At 38.7% G+C, this 21,986-nt stretch overlaps 1 protein-coding gene across 3 annotated transcripts in view; it reads left to right on the forward strand.

The window, feature by feature from the left end:
• adamts6 (ADAM metallopeptidase with thrombospondin type 1 motif, 6) overlaps positions 1–21,986 on the forward strand; it is a 73,558-nt gene that overhangs the window by 47,333 nt on the left and 4,239 nt on the right. For all 3 annotated transcript variants that reach the window (XM_003455154.5, XM_019360686.2, XM_019360684.2), the window contains exons 18-25: positions 739–862; positions 2,531–2,611; positions 7,904–8,067; positions 9,417–9,555; positions 11,353–11,482; positions 15,195–15,399; positions 15,483–15,659; positions 19,442–19,598. In XM_003455154.5, the coding sequence (XP_003455202.1) occupies positions 739–862; positions 2,531–2,611; positions 7,904–8,067; positions 9,417–9,555; positions 11,353–11,482; positions 15,195–15,399; positions 15,483–15,659; positions 19,442–19,598 (1,177 nt within the window). The remainder of the gene's footprint in view (positions 1–738; positions 863–2,530; positions 2,612–7,903; positions 8,068–9,416; positions 9,556–11,352; positions 11,483–15,194; positions 15,400–15,482; positions 15,660–19,441; positions 19,599–21,986) is intronic.

Below are 21,986 nucleotides of genomic sequence, written 5' to 3' on the forward strand. Positions count from 1 at the left end.
AGTCATGTCTTACTATTTCTTTTAAAGGGAAGGTTTTATGGGCTTTTAAGCAATCGTTTGACATTTGGGGACATTTCTGAGTTTGCCTTTTTCTTAAGTGTTAAATGGTGACGTTTGATGCTACCCATATGATGTTACTGTACAATGATACTGTACAGCTGGTGGCTAATTAGCTGAGCCAAGCATAAAGCCTGGAAACAAAAAGAAACAACTACTAACAACTGTGTAATAACTAATGAAAATATTCCTATTACAGTCACACAGTAGTGCTTTGTAGTTTGGTAAATAACACATTAAATCTGGTTGGTTTAACCTTTACATAATGCTTGCAAAACAATATTTTTACACCACTTTTTGGAGCTTAAATAAACAGTATAACTTTATTAAATTAACTTTAAGGGCAGTGTTTAGTGTATTTTGTTACCTTTGAACAGAGCTGGATAAACAGACTCCTTAGTAGTGTAGTAGATGCACCTAACTATGATTTAATTTTTACCGACACACTAATCTATTATTTCCCTTCATGATGTAGTTTAGCACATAGCTATATTTCACAAAAGGTTGAACTATTCTTTTAAGACATAAAGCCTGTTTTCTGGAATGTAACCAGTTGATCTTTGAAAAAACTTATTTTTTTAATGTAAAATAGTACAAAATAAAGCAAACATTGAACCCCTTTTCTAGTTTTCATTTAAAACGATGCTGATTCTCAATCTCTAACTTTGTTCAACTTCAAAGCATGTTGGCTGTGACAACATACTCGGCTCAGATGCCAAAGAAGACAGATGCCGTGTGTGTGGAGGGGATGGCAGCACCTGCGAGGCCACAGAGGGACTCTTTAACAAGTCTCTACCCAGAGGAGGTAAAACACATCTGATTTCAGAAAGTGTTCCTTAGTGTGTTTAAGCTGTTAAAATTAATGACACTGAGAAAAGTAAAAAAAAAATAAAAAAAAATTGGTGATTGATGTGACTGTACAGCCAGATCTTATTGCATGTAAACACACAATATGGGAGTCACTGTATGTTTCTATACAGCAAAATGCAGTCACATCTTGGTACGATTAAAGGACCATGCCAACTGTGCATTGTCTACTAGACTCATTAGCCAGACGTTATCAACCCCCATTAAGTGTAATAAGTGTGATGAAAAAGTGGTATGCAAGATTAAGTTCAATTGAATATACACCCATAAAGTAAATGATTAATTTATAATTTAACTTTCATTATGGTTGCATATTTATATCCATTAATGTATTTCAATAACATGTTCTTGACAAAAATGCATACAATGACTGAAAAGATGCGTTTGTAGGCTGGACTAAGGCACATGGCTTAAAATGAATTAGCCTCAGATACATTTACACAGTTGTTTTTGTTGAACCTCTAGGTCTCTAAGAGCAATAAACTTCAAACCTTAATGAGTCAAACAGTGTGTTATAATATTGATACTGTAAACATCACAATTTGTTGATATCAAAAATGGGTAATTGGTATTTTAGATGTTGTGAAATTAAAATTATAGCATTCTTTTACAAGGTGTTATACACAAGAAAATGAGACAAATGGTCATTGGGATCATTATGTCATCATAAATGTACCTGTGTGCCAGTTTTGGTGGCTCAATTACTATTTGTCAAGGAGCAATTTTGGACAAACAGCGAGGTTCCACAAAACTAGGTTCCACAGAATTCAGCTTTTACTCTTAAAGTTGTTTAATTTTTATTTATTTATTTAAATCTGGTGATATTTAATTAAAATTAGCTATTGTTAGCTATTGTTTCAACATATCAGCCAACAAAACAAGAATATGGAATATTCATTAGATGATTGTGTAGCTACAAACTTTTACCTTAACCAGCAGATCACTTCTGGCTCTGTTGATTTTACAGTAAGTTACTGAAAGGGGGCAAAATGCAGTTTATATATGTAGAATATGCAGAAATGTCTAACCACTTGTGACAAATTTAAAGTCAGTGGAGACTGTCCAAATGTCAAAACATCCTTCACGCAACAAAAATAATCTTTTATCAACATGTGATTTTTTTTTTCATGTTTTTTAACATGGCAAATGTTTTGAGCCACTTAAAATTATGCTGACACATCTAAATGCAATACTTTTCCCATTACTTACATCAGTGAAGGAATGAAGGAATGGAGTGAAGGAGTCACTAGCAGAGAAAGGGACTTGGTGCTGGTTGTGGTCTGAGGTAGTCTATAGTGAGCAAAAGAGACAGAGAAAACATTTCTCCTTCTATGGTATGGCTAGTAAACCATCTAAAAATACTGTGTGTGTGTGTGTGTGCATGTGTGTGTAAGTGTTAAAAAAAAGGAGAATGTTTCATGCTACTGGAAGATTGCTTTGTCCATTTTGGATGATTTGGAATTTATTCTATATATGTACTCCTACCTTGTATGATATGTAACTCTGTGTGTTCTCTGTGTTGTAAAACATGTCAGATAGGAATGAGAACTGCGGTTGTGTCAGTGGGAGGAACACTATCTTAACGATATAAGTTCTTGTCTTCCAGGCTACATGGAGGTGGTTCAAATCCCAAAAGGTTCTGTTCACATAGAAATCAAAGAAGTGACTATGTCAAAGAACTATATTGGTAAGTAACACCCTTGAAATGATAAAGACACATGTATAGAATTATTTTATTAGATTTTTATTAGCTTTTACCTGCAGTGATAGAAGTGTAAGGTGGAATCTATCTGTTGAGACTTTGGTCCTAATAAATGCTGGATAGCCCACTGATTTCATGACCAATTGGCTTCTCTTGCAAGCACCATAAGCGTGACATTTCTAATTCTAAGTTAAGTATATTTAACTGAGAGTATATTTTTAAATATATTTAAAAATCCTCATGCCTTCAAAAGATTGGCATTTGAGGAAAATCCATATAGAGTGATTAAATTGACTGCTGTGAAATTTCTTAAAATTGCCCATGCTGTCCACTTTAGTTTGTCCTTGTACCTGCAATGACAAGCAGCTGTATTTTGCCTTATGTACTAATTTCTCCATGATAGCTAGAACTGTGACTGTTCATCTGTTTTATCAGCGAGATAAATGGAAACACTATTACCTGCATTTGCAAAGGTATAATTTACATGTGGATCTGGATTGCTTTTGTTGAAATTAAGAGAAAGGTGGTTTACGGGATGTAGATTCCAACAATCTTCTGAAACAGTCTAGCTAGTGATCATAAGTAGGCTGGTAACCAGGGCTGGACTGGGACAAAATATTGGCCAGGGCATTTTGACTAGAGACTGGCCCACCAGGTATTATAGGAAAACCATAAAGCCTTTGAATGAAAACAAATGCTGTTGTGACAGTGATGTACACTGTCTTGTTGGTATATATGTATCAATCCAATAAACTTAAACCTACACCATCCTCCCTATTCTGGTATTCTAAACAATACTTAGCCAAAACCCAAAGACTGCTTGGTCGAGTTAACCTCCTAAACTATCTACAACACATGGTGGAAACCTGAAATTAAGACAGAGAAGACTAGAGGTGAGACATGATCATTACTGAATATTAAAACTAATAAATGACAGATTTAGTGATATTTTCATAAACTATTTATTTACCACATCAATAAACAGCATGCCAGGGCAAATATTTTTTCTAACATGGCAACCTTTAAAAAGTGAAAGGAGACAGAAAGACAGGTGAGAAAGAATAAAACTTAATTGACTTTTTGATGACATTTTACACACAGTATTGGTAAAGTATCTATAAAATGTGGGAAAATACTGGCATCATATACAGTAATGATGGGACCCTGAAAAAAAATTACAATGTACAATAATGGATTTCTATACAGTTTACATCAAATGAAAACATTGGTTGTAAGATTCAGATAATTATTTATTAAAAGCGAGACATTTTAAATGAGAATAAGAAAGAAAAGTATTTCTTTGTGCCCCCCTTTCCCTGTTAATGCCCTACCTGGCCCCCTGGCAAGACTTTGCTAGACCCGCCCCTGCACAGTTACCAGCTGTCAGCAACGTAGAAAAGGATCCTGGTGTTATTTGTCTCTCAGAAACAGTTCATAACTTCCCTTCAACTCATTCATGTCACCTAAAAGGTAAACCTGTTTCTCCATCACCTGTTCAGCTCTGATGATTCAGTAAGAACATCTCCTGGTTTCATCTTCATGTTTCCCTCTCACCACATATCCAAACCGATATCATGACCAACAGCTTTTACGGCTGTGGCTCCAGCAAACACCAGCTGATACCAGAAAGTAATATATAAATTCTAACAACAGCTTATCAAGCTTCAGTGGTGCTGTTGTTTAGTGCGACCTCCGCTGGTTTCCTCTTTCTGGCACAAAGTGGACGATAAACAAACAGGAGAGACGGGACGTGCGACAGAAAAGCCGATCAGCTGATCATTGATCAGTTTCATGATTGAAGTAGCAACAGGAGAGGGAGGGGGAGAGAATGACAGAAGAAGAGGCAGCTGTGTAGCGTAAAGACGCAGAATAGCTCCAGCTTTGTGTCTTTTTTTTAAATTCTAGCTGAAGTACGGGACAAATCGCGTTTCTTTTCACCCCAATACGAAACACGTAATATTTTCTCTGAATACGAGACGATTCTGTTCTTTAATAACTAACCTTATGAATAAAATAAAGCACCCGCCCAGAAACTCCGTCATTCTAGTTAGTACGCAGTACGAGTTATTGTAACTGACTGTAAAAAGTCAGCACAACGAAAATGAACTATATCTAAACTTGGTTTATATCTGACCCAGATAGACTGCAATTCATAACTTCTTACCTGAAGTTCAGTTCCCCTGATACTCGGCCGGCGGCCGCCTCGGGTCTCTCATCCTCCTGCCTCACCTTTCCCTCATCCAGCTGCTGGCCTCCACCACTTGCTAATGTTACTGAATCTGTGGAAGCTCCGCCATAGCCACTGCCAAGCAATTGAGTTATTTTTACACATCTGCCAGCATCTGGCCAATCCACCACCTTTCATTGTTTATACCGTTACGTAAAAAACCCCCAAAAAACCAATGGCCCATAAAAACTAAAAATCACCATCGGCCCCGGGCAAATGCCCGGTATGCCCGATGGCCAGTCCAGCTATGCTGGTAACCTATAGTTACCTGCTAAACCACTAACTGCTAGCACTATCACAGCATGTATGTTAGCATTACCATTTTAATGTTAGTACTGATTTAAAATCACCACACTTACTGCTGGTATATAGCCATAATGTTTCTGAAATATATTCAGTCCAACAGTTCTAACTCTGGAGACTGAAATAATGTTAGCTTGTTGGTTGGATCTTTTTTCCATAATATGCTACTAGGTTAGTGTTGGTATTGCGATGATCTGGGGTCACTTTGCTGCTTCAAAACCTGGAAAACTTTCTGATAGAACTGATGGAACAATGAATTCTACTCTCCACAGAAAATCCTGGAAGAGAATGTCTGACTATCAGTTTATGCCCTGAAGCTAAAACACACTTGGGTTATGCAACAGGACCATGATCTGAAACATACCAGCAAGTCTATCTCTGAAGGGCTAAAGACAGAAAAAAATGAAGGCTATATCACAGCAATGTGAAAGACTCATTGCTACTAATGGCAAATGGTTGATTTCATTTCTTGCTGCCAAGTGTGGCATAACAGTTATTTAGTTACTGAGTTTAGGGGGCAATTAGTCTTTCATACAGTGGGTTTGGGTAGCTTTTTCCCCTTAATAAATAAAATCATAATTTGATAACTGCATTTTGTATGTACTTGGGTTATCTTTGTGTTATATTAAAATTTGTTTGATGATCTGAAACATTCAACGGTGACAGATATGCAACAAACTAATAAATCAGGAAGGGGGCAAACATTTTTCAAGGTGTACCCTTTGCCATTCTTCTATTGGTAGCCTACATTGTTGAATAATCAAAGATGTTTGGTTTTGGACACATCAATTGATAGATATGTACTCAAATGCTGAAACCAGAAAACCTATACGTCATAATATTCTGGATAGCTGATGAAACTGACATGCCACCTTAACACATCTTGACTTGGCCTGGCAGGATATACTAAGAAATTGTAAGACAAATGAGATTTTATCTCTCTAACAGACTACTTCTGAAAAGTTGCTGACCAGTGCAAACATTTGGGTCACAGTAAAAAACGCCTGGCTTCTCTAAAAGCTGATTAACGGGCATGTTTTAACAAGCCTATGAGGTAATTTAAAAATACCTAGCAGCTCTTCTAATGAGTCCTTAAAGACTCCTCTAGCCTGATAGAAGATTTTTAATCTGTTTCAAATCATCGTTCATTTTCATGGAGAAAATCACCTCTTCATGGAGCCAACATCGTTTCATGGCATACCTTCAGAGCATCAGTAAGGTTTTTCAAATGATCTAATTTAATTTCTTCAAATTAATGCAAGATCATTAAATTTTAGAAAACCTGTGGGTAGCTCTGTGACCTGTCTGTATTTGTAAACAGACTGCAGGTTTCTGGCACAGCTCCACCTGCTTCTAAGGTGCGTGCAGAAGTGCTTAAATCTGAAGAGGGTAAAGCTGTAAAGAAAACTTGTTGTATGTAGGAGAATTTTATTGACTCATGGCTTTCTTCAGAGTCATCCAATCTGACCATATAGAGTCACCAGTATAGTTTCACAGCCTCCCTAGCATGGACGTAGACTCTTGATCTTGTTTTACTTTTAATCAATCACTTTAAGCCTTATAAATCACTGCAGTGTGATGACTTGGCATTTTGCAATGTCATCCTGTTTCCTATTATCTGTTCAGTTCTGTGTCAACCACATTTCTAGTAATTTCCTTGTGTCTTTGTCAAGAACAAAAGGATGATCCCATCATTTAATGTCCCGTCGCCTAATGTTAAGACAAAAACAGTCTGAGACCACACACCCCATACAGAACAATCAGAAAAAAAACAGTTCAATTAAGCCACTTTTTGATTAACGCAAGAAAGACATCTGACTGCGTGCTGAATTTATAGGGGATGCTGTTAATGGAGGGTTTAAGTTATACTTTGAACCAGAGACCAGATTTACAGGGCCATGGTGACAGCTGCCTGGTCCACTGGGGGGTTATGGGGGATATGATGTCTATATATCAAAGTTTAAAGAGTGTAGTTTTGGCTATTGTGTTAGACTTGATCTATTATTTACTTTGTTATGCAGTTCATCTGTGACCTCAATGATAATGATAATATTTTTCTTTTGTAGCATTGTTGAGTCCTTGCTATTTAGGTCAGCAAAGTTAGCATTTAAAAAAAAATCCTTTATTAAGTTTTAGTCAAACAATATAAATATAAAGACTTGCGTAAACTGCACTGTTCAAATGTCACAATGCCCACAATCAGTGCCAGATGTGTTGAAAGCACATTTCTGGAGAAGGAGATTGTGATATGATTAAGAGCAGTAAACTATTGTTCTTCAAATCTGCGTGAATGCTACAGAGGGGGAGATCTGCAGAGCGTGAGCCAAGGAGTCAGAAGAGTGAGCGGTTGGATTGTTTCTCCTCAATTTGGCCCCATTTCAATGCAGAGAAAGTGGATATTTTCAGATCTGTTGTGCTTGGAGACCAGCTTTTGTTTTGACAACCAGACAGAGCGGTATTCATGAGATTCGTCCAAGCTTTCACCTGAACTGTGCTTTTCTTCTCTTCCTAAATTAGATGCATATACGTGTCGGTGCACGTGAATGTCTTTCTTGGCAGCGTGAGTCTGGTTCTGCTGAGTGTGTCCAAATAGCAAGTTGTCAGTGACTTTTTGGGGTGGGGCTGAGGTTGATGAAGAAGACAAACAATGGCAGTGACATCACAACAAATGATTGTCTCCAGCTACTGTTCCTGTCTGTTTTTGATTTCAGCATTCTGAAAACTTTTCTTGTCATCTGAATTCCTAGCTTTGAAATCTGAAGGGGATGATTATTACATCAATGGAGCGTGGACTATTGACTGGCCCAGGAAGTTTGACATTGCAGGGACAGCCTTCCACTACAAGAGACCCTCTGATGAACCAGAGTCTTTAGAAGCGTTGGGTGCTACCACTGAAAATCTGGTTGTCATGGTAATATAACATTTCATTTGTTACAAATCTAGTTCTTACATCATTTATATGACCATCATTTTATTTTGAACATCTGTTACAATAGATTTGACAAAAACACTTTTTGAAATACCAAAGATTACACTGACCCGTTTTTTTTCACCATCTAAAGGCTCCATTTAGCTTTGTACTTTCCATAATGCCCAGTATGCATGGTCTGACTGGTCAGTAAAAACAAGGGACTCGTTACCTACCATAACTCCTATATGTAGGGGTACAACTTTCAGAAAATACTTCCAGAAAGTAGTTTAAACCAAAACTGTTGTCAATTTGAAGGTGGCCCAAAGCCGAACTTTCTTGGAAAAGTTTCCGAGAGTATTTTGGACTTTGAAACTTAAACCTGGTTTCCCAGCTTATACGGGTAACCCTCAGCCAGTAATTTGGGGTCTAAAGAGTCATAAAATGGTATGGGTAAGAGAAACATACCTATCGTTCTGAAGAAAATCTGATATTATTGAGTGGTACTTTAGTTATAGTTATACATGTTAACTGCCATGTAAATATATGGTTGAATACATACAATACTTTAAATGGATTGATGGTTTCTGTCCGTTTGTGAGATATTGTGAGGCGACTGAGCACTTTCTTGTTGTAGTACTTAGTGGTTGTTGCAGCATATGCTGAAAATACCAGACCACATCACCAATGGTAAGAAAGTGACTACTTAACTGCTAGCCATTTTTTGTGGTTTGCACATCCTGGCTTCCTAATTCTTCTTTTATGCCTACAAGACTGATATGAGCCTCATAGAACATCAAGAAAAGAGAGTTCGTTCTCTCAAGTCCACTTTAAGGCTCTTTTCTGAGCTATACGGTAATCTCCTACACTCTTCCAGAGAATATCAGCAAGTCCACATAAAAACAGGGAAGTCATCAGTGATAATGGTCATGAGACTGATTAAGGCAGAGATGACATAAATGGCATGAAATGGAGGAACTGAGGTGGAGGTGTGGCTTGTAGAGGCAACAACAACAACTATATGTTTGCTGAACCAACTTAAATAGAACATTTCAGATCAGATTGGCCAGGAGGATGTGCAGAAGGTGGCGAACTATTGTTCTGGGATTTCTGTCTGAGCTTCACCCTGTGGCTGACTTAGAGTAATACGATGCCTGATCTGTTGATACTTGGTTATTTAAAAAAGAATATGCAGATGAATAGAAACGTGACTTGAGTTTAATGTTTACACTGCTCATCATCTGTTGTTGTCTATATGAATTGATGTTTGGTAGCACATGATGCCAGTGAGTGATACTTATAGCTGGTTCCACAAATTATTTTATTTATGTTTTTGGCTGGTGCCCCTTCAGGTCCTCCTTCAAGAGCAGAACCTTGGAATACACTACAAGTTCAACGTCCCCATCCAGCGCACAGGGAGTGGTGATAATGAGGTGGGCTTCTCCTGGCACCACCTGCCCTGGTCTGAATGCTCAGCTACCTGTGCCGGAGGCAAGTCCACCCTGTAATCTTTGATGACAGACTTTTTGTCTGTGCTAGTACCATTACAACTACCTTGTGCTTTTTATGTTCTCTGCTTGGCCTCTGTCAAATGTAAAACTAGTGTCAAAGAGCTCCGGGGTGCTCCGTTTAACCTATTAAATGCTTATTTACTTGTGTTTTTCTTTAGCTTAAGTACATTTATTATATTAAATTAGATCATAGCTCCTCTCTTTTAATGCTCACAGCATGGTGGAAAATAGTTAATTTTTTGCATCTGTAATGGTTCCAAATGCATCTTTTAATTTATTATATTTTGTAAAATGCTATTAAGCATAGATTGGCACAAAGCATGTAAAGTAATATAAGAGACTGTGTTATTAAACTCTGGAGAAAAGATTAATGTCTGACATTCTACTGAGCTATGATGGTCAGTTGCCTTTTTAGCACTCCAAGCATTTTGGTGTTAAATACCATAACATGCTGTGGGTGTTTACATTCTCTTTAAATATTTCTAACCATTTTCAAATGTTTAAAACTTTATATCTTGTGTGTTATTCTGTAAATCTTCCCCAACCAATATTTCCACAAATGCTGAAGAACGCTGTGCAGAAACCCAGTATCATAATTTGAGAATGGTTTGCCAGAATCATTACCCTGGAGATTCAGCCCTCTAATAAATTCAGTATGTATATTTTAAATAATATAGCCAAAGTAATGAATATAGCGCAAATTCTGTGAATGAGCTGCTCTGCATAGCTTCTGGTTTACCAGTGATGGGGTAGAGATGCAGCTGCTCTTCCCAGTCGCCTGTCCTACAAACATTCAAAATCAGAAACCACAGTGAAATGTTGACTATGGCCTTAAGAATGACTAAACCAAACCTTTTAGTCCAAAAGCCATGGGTTTCATATAACAATAAATAGTGTTTCTTCCCAGTTGTCAAGCGTGGCCTGGAAGGGTTTGTAATATTTTGTAAAAGCATGACTGAATAAGCATGTGGGTTCTTCTGAGAAAGGATTTCCAAGTCCAGACCAGAAAACTATTCCTTAGATGGGGAAGTACCCATGGCTTTCCAGCATCATAAACATGCCTTTGCATTGTTGATCCAAATGATCTAATTTGTGTCTACTGTGTGTGTCTGACCGTGCAGAGCTTTAAATCAGTAAAATGTTATTTAATCATACACCTATTCAATAGTGCTAGCTCAGCTAATCATAAAGTATTGTTCAATTTATCACCACAGTGAAAAAAAAATCAGTGAAAACCACCTTTTGACAGCCTTTCAAGTGAAACTTTTCTACTATTCCTCTAAACTGTATTTCACTTCAAGCACAGATGTGTGTATTTTCTATACTACACACACACGCACACACACACGCGCACACGCACACACATGCATCCATATCTCATTACATCTGCCAGACAGGTCTGCTGTGGGATATGTCCCAGGAGGGTCCAAACAGACCCCTTCCTGGTTGGTACGCATGCACGCGCACACACAAAACACATGCAGCAGGCGCGCACACACAGTGGGAGGTGTGACACCGATACGGTAGCCTTCATTCTTTCTGGCAGAAGCCAAGGTAAAGAGCTCTCTGCTCTGTAAAAGTGATTTGCCAACATATCCTGCAAAGAATCACGAATTTACATGTCTGGATTTACTACAGAATGAAAATGATCCCATCTCCGCTCTTAACACGGTGCACGACACGACGGCCGGCAGGCTTCTGTGTCTGCGAAGGCCTTTTAATGTGCCAGATCAGCTGAGCTCCGCGCCGCACTATTGATCAGTGTTTTCTCCTGCAGGTTCTCAGAAGCAGGAGTTAGTCTGTAAAAGGCTGGACGACAACTCAGTGGTACAGAACAACTACTGTGACCCAGACAGCAAACCTCCAGAAAACCAGAGAGACTGCAATACTGAGCCGTGTCCTCCAGAGTACGTAATACTCACTCATGATTCTTCTTTTTATGAGATGGTTACTATTGTAAAATCTGTCAAATGACTAAAATTAGAGAAAAATGATGAACACAGTGAGTGTTACAGGGGCCAAGTAGAAGGTAACATCTCTACATTGCTTATTTTATCTCAGAATCACAGTGCAGTGATAAAAATTCAGAGAAAAGTTGTTACACTTAATAAAATTCCTTCTATCTTCATCTTCTTGTCAGGGTTTGGGTCATGAGGCCAGCAGCGGCTCTAGCATTACTATAGAAACTTCCTTCTCACCCGCTACCCCCTGCAGCATATTTAGGTTGTTAGTAGTCTGAAACAAGAGGTGTCTGACACAGATGCCCTCACTCCCTCACCTGGCTCCTTTAAATGCTTTTGAAGAATTCTGTTTCTCCTGCTTGTGTCTTATTCTGTCAGAAGGTAAATTGTAAATCTACAGCTTAGACCTTAGGCTTAGCTCCTATCATCATAACAGATAGTTGCACAGCTGCACTGATCCAGCCATCAGTCTTCCACTAAGTTGTTCCTCACAGAATTTCCTGAAAGAAACTCGAAACCAAAGGAAAAAAAATGTAAATATTTTCTTGATTTACAGTGTTGTTTCAGCATTAGCTGATTCACTCCAACTAGGCTGCTTGGTATATTTGATGCAGTATGTTTTTTATATATAGAAAGAAACCATTAAAACTAGTAAATGTAACATTTCATATATAAGGAAGTGAGAGTTTAGAAAAGTAATTATTGATCCTGAACTGGGTGGAACAGCTATGCGATGCAAAGACAACGACATGTAAAGCAAGATGTGAATACCAGGCTAAAGTCCAAAGTGTAAATTTTTTACTCTTATATTTCCTAAAAACTACTAAATTGGCATGCAAAAACAAATTAATTGATCTATTTGCTTATTTTCTAAAAATCTTTAACGAAAGATGTCAAATTGCATATGTTCTTTGAATTACTGTGCTTTAATAACAATGCAGAGAGATAAATACTCATTCATAAAAATAACAATTGTAATTATAATGTTATAACTGAAATTAGTTACATAATGTGTTAATTAAGAATGCAAGGGATTTTGACCATGGAGCTGCCAGGCATGAGGAAAAGCGGAAGATGACAACGATGGTGTATGTATGTAGTGTGAGAGGATATGCAGTTTCCTGGTTGGACAGAAGATGATGTTGTGAGGATAGTGAGGACAGTGAAAAAGTTAGATTGAGGCAGATGATCAATGGTGGCATGTAGCCAAAAGAAGATGAAATATTGGAAGACTGCAAACACTGTAAATATTGGGAAGTTGAGTTCTTCATTATGTCATTGCTTGGCTGATTTTGTGCTCAGTTTGGTCTCTGTGCTTGGCTTTTCCCACGCTAGATCGCATATTAGCATTCAACTTAACTCATCTCCGGTGCTTATTCTAATTCTTCATTCTGTGTTTAGTGGTGACTTGAAGGAAATTCTGCCCCGGATACAAATGTTGTTGATTGTTAAGTTGCGTACTGCCGACTTATGTTGGTCATGATGTGAAACAAATGCAAATGGAGTGCATAAAATATGTATAGATGTTCATCGCTGTATTTGTGATGATGTTCATGCAACGTTAAGTATGTATTTGCTTACCTTTAGCTCTGTTTTCGGTCTCATCCCACTAAATGCTTCGTTATGTGATCAACTAGTTGGTAACTGTGTTTCTTTTTTTCTTTTTTTTCCTTTTTTTTTGGTGAAAAACACCTGGAAACAAAACTCATGCGAGCAGAAAGAATTAAAAAAAACTGGAGCACTACAGGGTATGAACCCAAAAGATTTTGCTGAAACATGTAGGGGCATCGTGGTGGCACGGCGGTTGGCACTGTTGCCTCACAGAAGGAAGAATGAATGGGTCTGCATGGGTTCTCTCTGGGTACTCCAGCTTGTTCAAAGACATGCACTTAGCAGAGTTAGGTTAATTGGTGATATGAATGTGAGTTTGAATGGTTGTCAGTCTCTCTGTGTTAGGCTTCAACAGACTGGCCACCTGTCCAGGGCGTACCCCGGCTTTCGCCCTGTGGCAGCTGCAATAGGTTCCATCCTGGATGGATGCATGCTATAATGCTTTTTTGACAAGGTAGTTCTCTGTAGGTTCATCATTTTGGTATGATCAGGATCTTTTGCATTACGTACTAACATTTAATGCATTGTTAATATAAAAACAATAATGAAAACACAGAGTATAGCAGCCTAAGTTAATGTTTTCAAAAGAAAAAGCCTCCATAAAAATGAGACTGACTCATGATATTAATTCGCCTTCAATGAGCCCTAGTTGTAAAATGTGTTTGGAAGAAAATAATAAAATAAAATGGCAGTGATTTATAACTTCATATGTTAACTATTTTCAATATCTGCTTCATGCCAGAAATAAGAGCTCTGAAAATGACCACCTGTGTTTGATTGTTTTGGCATCCTTACCAAACCTCGAGGGGTAACACACACGTATACAGGTGGAATATGAACTTGTGTTTGGTGGCCAAATGTCTGTAAATCCCTTCGCTGTAGCTGGAAGAATGGCCAAACTCACTTCAATAATGTCTGGAAAAAGAGGGATTAAATGCACCAGGTTAATTAGTTTCAGACTAGCTGACAATTATTTGTATATGAGAGGGAGCGCCGGTGTCTTTGAGCTGGGTGTCAGCCAAAAAAACTGATAGTATTGTAAATCTACTGTATCAGCGGTAATTTGTTTTCATATGTTCAGACTGCAGTCTTGGGTAATTTATTTTCACATCTGTATTCAGTGGACGCAGACTTGTGGTATCGCATTTATTTTGATTAGTACTAGAAGGCTGTGGCAGTTCTTGTGTGTGTATATATGTTTGTGTGTGTGTGTGTGTGTGTGTGTGTGTGTGTCGAGTTAGAGCGCTCATGCAGCATTTGTGTTTGTTAGGAAGGCAAACACTCCTTTTGCAGCGTCAGGAAAGGCCGACTAAAGGAGACCATGTAAACACAATTGTTTTAGAATAGCCCAGGGTTTTATGGGCGCCGGTAATGAAAGCTAACACAGATGTTTGAACATGTCGTTAATTCTGTATACATTCCTTTAGATGATGTAATATCTCACAGGCTGGATGTGTTTGGAGGACTGTTGTCTGTGCAGTTTTATGATATTAATTCTAAAGTCTGGAGGGGGTTGAATATGACTGGGTCTAATTTTCTCAGGTTCAAAAGCTAATCATCTTGACATGGCATAGCACTAAAATGCACTCCTCAGCATTAGTTACCTGTCAGCCAGGCAGCAAGTTTAAACTTCTTTAAAAAGTGTGTAATTTCCTGTGGTATATAATTTTCTTTTATGTTGATGAGAATGGATATTACAGCAAATATTACAAAAGACAGCTGTCAAAATATTAAAACAGTTATTTAATAGTCTTATAAAAACCCCCATAATACTTTATGCGCTTTCTTTTTGTCCAATGATACCACTGTCTTGTCTGTACATTAATTTAAAAAAGCCAGGCTAGGCCACTCAGTTGCCATATTTACCTTTTTTACTATATATATTGATACTCTTGATACTGCAAAGTATTAATGTTTGATGCCTTGCTTCTTTCCCTCTTTGGCAATGTGACTATAGTAAAGTTATTTAATGCGTGTTTATAGTGAGTATAACCTCGTGAAATCACTTTACAACAAAAGTGTTAGCATTGGTTGCTCCATCCTCCAGATGGTTTATTGGCGACTGGTCAGAGTGTCCAAAGACGTGCGATGGCGGGATAAGGACGAGGACAGTCCTCTGTATCAGGAAGATTGGTCCCGCTGAGGAGGAGACACTGGAGGACACTCACTGTTTGACTCATCGGCCTATCGAGAGAGAGTCCTGCAACAACCAGTCCTGTCCTCCAAAGTGGGTCACCCTGGATTGGTCTGAGGTAATGCCAGTAATAATAAGTGTTTTTCTGTAACTCATTGCACTGTCAAGATATGTGTTTAACACTTTTCCTTCCCTCTGTAGTGCACACCTAAATGTGGTCCTGGCTTTAAGCACCGCATTGCCTTGTGTAAGAGCAGCGACCTCACCAAGACCTTTCCGCCTGCCCGCTGCTCGATCCATAACAAACCTCAAGTCCGAATGCGCTGCACTTTAGGGCGCTGTCCTCCTCCCCGCTGGATCCCTGGTGAATGGGGACAGGTAGGACCTTGTCTCTCTCTAACTTCTTCCACAACAGTATGGCGGTTAATCCTACTGGCATGTTTAAAAGACAAAGTTTCCACAGATAAAACTCTATGTGTAGGTGAATGATTTGTATCATTTACACCTGGATGAAATACTGGGGATTCCAATCAGGCCTGTGACGCATGTGAGTGCATAGAGGCTGTGTTTGTGTTTGTGATTCCAAGAGTTAAAACAGGCCTGGAGTATGTGATCGGCAGCAGTAATATCTTCTTGGCTGTTTGAAGTTTATCTGCACCCCAGACCAGGCCTCTCTGTCACTTCCAGGAACAGGGTTTTGAGGAAGACAGAGGAGTAGAAGTTTTGGGCTCACCCTGATATGACTTAGTATGCTCTGAAAAAGCTGCTCAACACTTTACAACACAGCTGACTCATATTGCTGAGAGGACGCCAAAAAGTCGTGCGTCAGAGATAGTTGTATCTACAAAAAGTATGGCTTGTTATTTTGTAGGATTTGTTAGTAACTCGGTGTAGAAGTGGAATTTTAAACAGTGTGCTCTGATGTTTAGAAGGCAGTTGTGCAAGGATTGTGTGCTCTGATGAAGGTGATGTCATGGTTTCAGCTGTGCCGATCAGGTCAGAAGTCAAAGGTTGAGAGTCTGGCAGTTTAAGTCGTAGCTTTCTGGGTTCTTTTCATATCTGCCACATGCCCGTTAACACACACAAATATCGATAACACACCTTTACAATTTAGTCTGAGCCGTAAACAAAGCAGACCAAAATGTTAACCTCAACATAGTCCATCAAAGGACAGGCTTCTTGCCATGCTGAGCCAAGGTTAATACCTCATAGACCAACAGCTGGAGTCTGCCCTTACACAGCACTTTCTGACACACTGTAGAAGTGTGTGTGTGTGTGTGTGTGTGTGTGTGTATACTCTCTTCCCCCCTCTCCCTCTCTCCCCCACCTATTCTGTTTTTCTGGCTGTAATTACAAGCTTAGCCTCCACTACTCTCGTCCCTCTCTGGCCAGCTGACCCTCAAAGCGCCAGAAAGGGGAGATTGTTGCCAGCTACCAAGATCCCAGTCTCCCAGGCCAAAAGGTCTCCAGTTCAAATCCCACTAAAGTTGCACCACTGACGTATGCCATCTGTCATAGCTTGCAGCGGGCCCTAATAAAGTCTCTCTAATTGGGAAGGGATGACATGCAGGCTCACTGATCTAAGGCAGCCAGAGAGAATCTGTGAAGGTGACAGAAAGAGGTGGGGGGTGACTGGGTTTATTTCACACACTCGTATATGAGCACACACACATAGTTATGGCTCACAGGTGTGTTTTCTCTCAGTCTTTCCAGCATCAGCTCAGATGAACAATTCCATTATAGAGTCGAAAGTGTGCTGGCACCTACACCTTTTGTTTTTTATTAGTTTTACTAGTTTGTTTCTGTCTGTTTTTTTTTTTTTTCCTTCTACAAAGGAGATCAGCGGCTGCCCACAAGGCCAATCTCACTTTTTATAACAACTAGCATATAAAGAGTCAGGAGCGCATTTTGTGTTTACCAAGGCAAACTTTTATGCACCAACAAAGCAAATTTACAGTTATATTATGAGTAAATAGCCTTAAAGTGCAGAATTTCTGCTGTAGTTTGAGCGGTGGGACATTGATATCACATTAATCTTTGTGGAATTGCAGCCATTTTTAAGTTGGACAATTTACCGTATTCATAAATAAAAAACTCATACTTCTTGGAGAATCTTTCAGGCTTCAGGCTTCCTGCCTCAACCTAATAGAAATCAAAAAAATCGGATTCATCCTTTGTGATTACTTTGCCAGTCCTTTACTGCAGTTTCTCTTTTTTCTTGGGTCATTTGACCTTAAGTTTGCCAAAAAAAAATAAACAACATTCATTCAATGAGAACTAGTCTCCCAGCACCATTAGACAAGTCATGCATGTCAGTGCGTAACACTGTCTCCACCATGAGGTGATGCAATATGTTTTGGAACATCAGTTGTTCAATGGCTTTTATTTGCTCTCATTAAGTGTTTTCATCATGGATCATGGAGGACTTGGATAGTTATATGCTTGCCTCTTAAAGAGCGTTCTTCACTTGGCTGGATATTTTTTTTTTTTACTGGAAAGGATGATGCAATCATCATCATCATCATCATACAGTGCTGTGAATAAGTATTTGCCCTCTTCCTGATTTCTTTGTTTATCGCATTTTCGTCACACTTGAATGTTTTAAATCGTCAAACAAATTTAATATTAGTCAAAGATAACCCAAATAAACACAAAATAATGTATAAATTATGATTTTATTTATTAAGGGAAAAGCTATGCAAACCTACCTGGCTATGCGTGAAAAAGTAATTGGATCCCCCCCCCCCCCCCTTTTTCTTTTTGGAAAGCTGGGCTCAGTTTCACCAGCCGAACCCGTGCCTGATTACTGCCAGACCTGTTGAATGAAGAAATCACTTAAATCAAACCTAGGCTCAAAGATCTTAGAAAACAACACATCATGCCACAATCTCAAGAAACAGCTGAAAAACAGAGACATTGAAATGTATTTGTTTGGAAAGGGTTACAAAGCTGTTTGTTAGGCTTTTAGGCTTTAGGACTTCAGTGAACCACAGTGAGAGGCATTATCCACAAATGGAGAAAACTTGGAACAGTGCTAAATCTTCCCAGTAGTGGCCAGCCTACCAAAATTAAAACATCAGTGACACAAAAGAACCCAAAATAAAACAAAAAAACTTCAAGATGCCTCATGATCCATGTCTTCATGATTCAACAATAATAATAATAATTTTCAACAATAAAACACTGCAAACAATTTCAGTATTGCAGCAGAAACAGATGTGTTCCTGTTAGTCAAATGTTTTCGATTGCCCTTTAGATACAAGGCAGATTTTAAGATTTATTTCAGTATAACAACAAGAAAAAATGAGAAAAAAAGCAAATTGACCAACTGGCTGATATCCATTACAGCTGTCCTATTGCCCAAACCTATATCAAGCCACTCTAGGTGCCAGTATACCCTCTGCATTGATCGCTCTTTGCACCGCGTCATTTGCTCAGTCACTTCTATTCATGACATCAAACTCAGGACACGTGGCAAGAATAAAAACAACATAAACCTTGCTATCTTTCTCACATTTTTGTTTGGGAATGTCTTTGTCTTTATTTTGTTTTTTTGCAAATAAGATTTTTGATACAAATTATTATAAGCAAATAAATAAATGTAATAATAGTTAAATGTGGGAAAAAAAGCTTGAAGAGAGCTTCACGTTTCTTTTTGTGATCATGAGCAGAATTACTAACCAGTCTAAACCCTTAATATACATGTGCACAAAATATCCCTTGACAAGCAGTTTTCAAAACAGATGTTGCAAAAGCCTTCAGAGGGTGAAGAAGAAATGAGCAGAGGGAAAGAAAAGGAAAACAAGACTCACAACAAGTATAAAGTTAAAAGAATGCCAAAAGGTAACCTTTTCAACCTCATTTGACCTGTTTGCTCAAATGTAGGAAAATGAATTCAGATTGAGGAAGGTGACTCTGGTTGGCTCTGTGTGCTCCCTCCCTTTGTGCCCCAGTGATTGTTTGATTGGATCAGGTCGTACAGTGTATGTGTGCATGTGCAGGGATTACTATGTGTGTGAAGGTCCATGAGGGAGCGCAGACTCCCTGCCTAGTATTCAGGGTCACAGAGAAAAGATGGTTCTCATTTAACTTGTTAAATTTACTGGCTAAATATGGTGTTGTGCAGACAGTGACTTTTGGTCTGGTGCTCTTTGTTTCAGTGTTCAGCACAGTGTGGTCTGGGCCAGCAGATGAGGACGGTACAGTGTCTGTCCTACACAGGACAGCCATCGAATGACTGCGCAGAGTCCCTCCGACCAGCCACCATGCAGCAGTGTGAGAGCAAGTGCGATGCCACCCCGATCTCCAGTGGTGATGGTGAGATGATGAAACGTGCCATCGTGTCAAATCGTGTGAAAAGTTTACTTCTCGCAGTTTTCATCACGGTCGAGAAGACAATTTCTGATCTGCAGTTTCTTTATAAGCAAAGGTTGATTGCTTTATGCTCATAGATATTGTGCTGTATGTGCACGGCTTTTACACAAAGCCCCACTTGAAAAGGTTATAAACTATCTCTATCTTCATCTTCACTGTTCTACTATGACCTAAACACAGTTGGATGACACACTCTTCTACACTTTGCCAGCAACATTAATCTTTCCAGTGAGGTTGGCTCCTAGTCAAAGCGAAGCAGCTCAACCCTCCATATACACTTACACATGATGGATGGCTATTCAGATATGTAGAGAAGGGGCCTTCGATTAGCCTGAATGGAAAACGTGAGCAGCGTTTACAGGCTGGCTAATGGGATTAGCTGTAGGCTAATTGTTCCTTTACGGACAGCAGTGAGGCAATGTCTCGTTTCATTTGGCTCTGAGAAGGCAGGGGCCAAAGCCTAATAAGGGAAGACACTCTGATCATGATAAGGCATTTAGAGCACTGCCTGTCTGGCATCCAGCAAGCAGTCTGTGTGTGTATGTGTGTGTCTGTGAGTGTGCATAGTAGGGATGGCAGCCAGCCCAGTTAGTGAACGAGGCCAGGATCTGTCTTAGTCTCTGCGTCCAAGTATAGTTGCAGTTTTATTCTATTCAGACCTGAGGGAGATCCACAAGCTCTCATGTAGCAGTTTAGTCCAGTTTGTACATCTCATATGTTATCATTACATCGCTGTTTAATGACTTGCCTTCATTCTGAAAGTATTTAATAAATACGCAACCTCTTCTGACCATCTATTTTAACCTATTTATCAAGTTTGCCTTTGCTGCAAAACAAAAGCTAGATGTGTTATTTCTATTAAATATAATGTTGCAAAGAAAAATGACTGTATATTATTAGTGTTGATGAGATATCATTTGAATTTTGATGTAGCTCACATTTGGAGTCAGCATGTCAGCTGTCACTGCATTTTCAATTCAGAAATACTTCAAATGATTGATAATATTGTTCCATGAGAACAAGATGTATATAAAAGATGCACAGTGCTGTGAAAAAGTATTTGTTTCTTTCCTGATTTCCTAGTTTTTTTAATATATATTTGTTACACTTAAATGTTTTAGATCAGCAAACACATTTTAATATTAGTAAAAGATTACTTGTGAAAATGCAGTTTTTAAATAATGGTTTCCTCTATTAGGAGAAAATAGCCTACCTGGCCCTATATGAAAAAGTAATGGCTCCCTCTTGTTAAGTCATGAATTAACTGTGATTAACCACATTTTTTGGAAAGCTGAGTTCAATTTCACTAGCCACAGCCAGGCCTGATTACTGCCAGACCCGCTGAATCAAGAAATCACTTAAAGAGAACCTGTCTGACAAAGTGAAGCAGATCTCTAAAAAATCTCTAGAAATAACACATCATGCCATGATCTAAGGAAACAGCTGAGAAACAAACATGCCATTGACATTTATCAGTTTGGAAAGGGTTACAAAGCCATTTCTTAGGCTTTGGGACTCCAGTGAACCATGTTGAGAGCCATTATCCACAAATAGAGAAAACTTGGAGGGCAGGCCAGCTTACCTAAATTACTCTAATAGTGCATCATCAACTCCAAGAGGTCACAGAAGAATCCAGAACAACATCTAACTGCAGGCCTCACTTGTCTCAGTCTAGGTCAGTCTTCATGATTCAACAATAAGAAAGAGAAAAATTGCATCCATTGGAGAATTTCAAGGCAAAAACCACTGCTGATCAAAAAGAACAAAAATGCTAGTTTTACATTTGCCAAAAATATCTTGATGATTCCCAAGACTTTTGGGAAAATATTCTGTGGACTGACAAGACAAAAGTTGCAGAAAGTTTGAGTCCTGTTATATTTGGCACAGTCAAACATGGTGGTGGTAGTGTACTGGTCTGGGGCTGCTTTGCTGCTTCAGGGCCTGGATGAATGCCGTAATTGATGGAACCATGAATTCTGCTCTCTACAAGAAAATTATGAAGGAGAATGTCCAACCATCAGTTGACGACCTGAAGCATAAGCGCAATTGGGTTATCAAGCAAGATAGTAATCCAAAATACACTAGCAAGTTCACCTCTGAATGTCACAAAAAATCTCATATGAAGGTTTTGCTGCTAAGGGTGGCACAACCAGTTAATAAGTTAATACAGGACCGTGTAGGTTTAGATATTTTTTTCCACCTTAGAAATAAAACCAGTATTTAATATATTTTATGTACTAAGGTTTTCCTGGTCTAATATTAAAATTTGTTCAATGTTCTGAAACATGTGTGACAAATATGTAAAAAGACTAAGAAATTAGGAAGGGGGCA

The sequence above is a fragment of the Oreochromis niloticus genome, linkage group LG7 (assembly GCF_001858045.2).
Source record: "Oreochromis niloticus isolate F11D_XX linkage group LG7, O_niloticus_UMD_NMBU, whole genome shotgun sequence".
NCBI lineage: Eukaryota > Metazoa > Chordata > Actinopteri > Cichliformes > Cichlidae > Oreochromis > Oreochromis niloticus.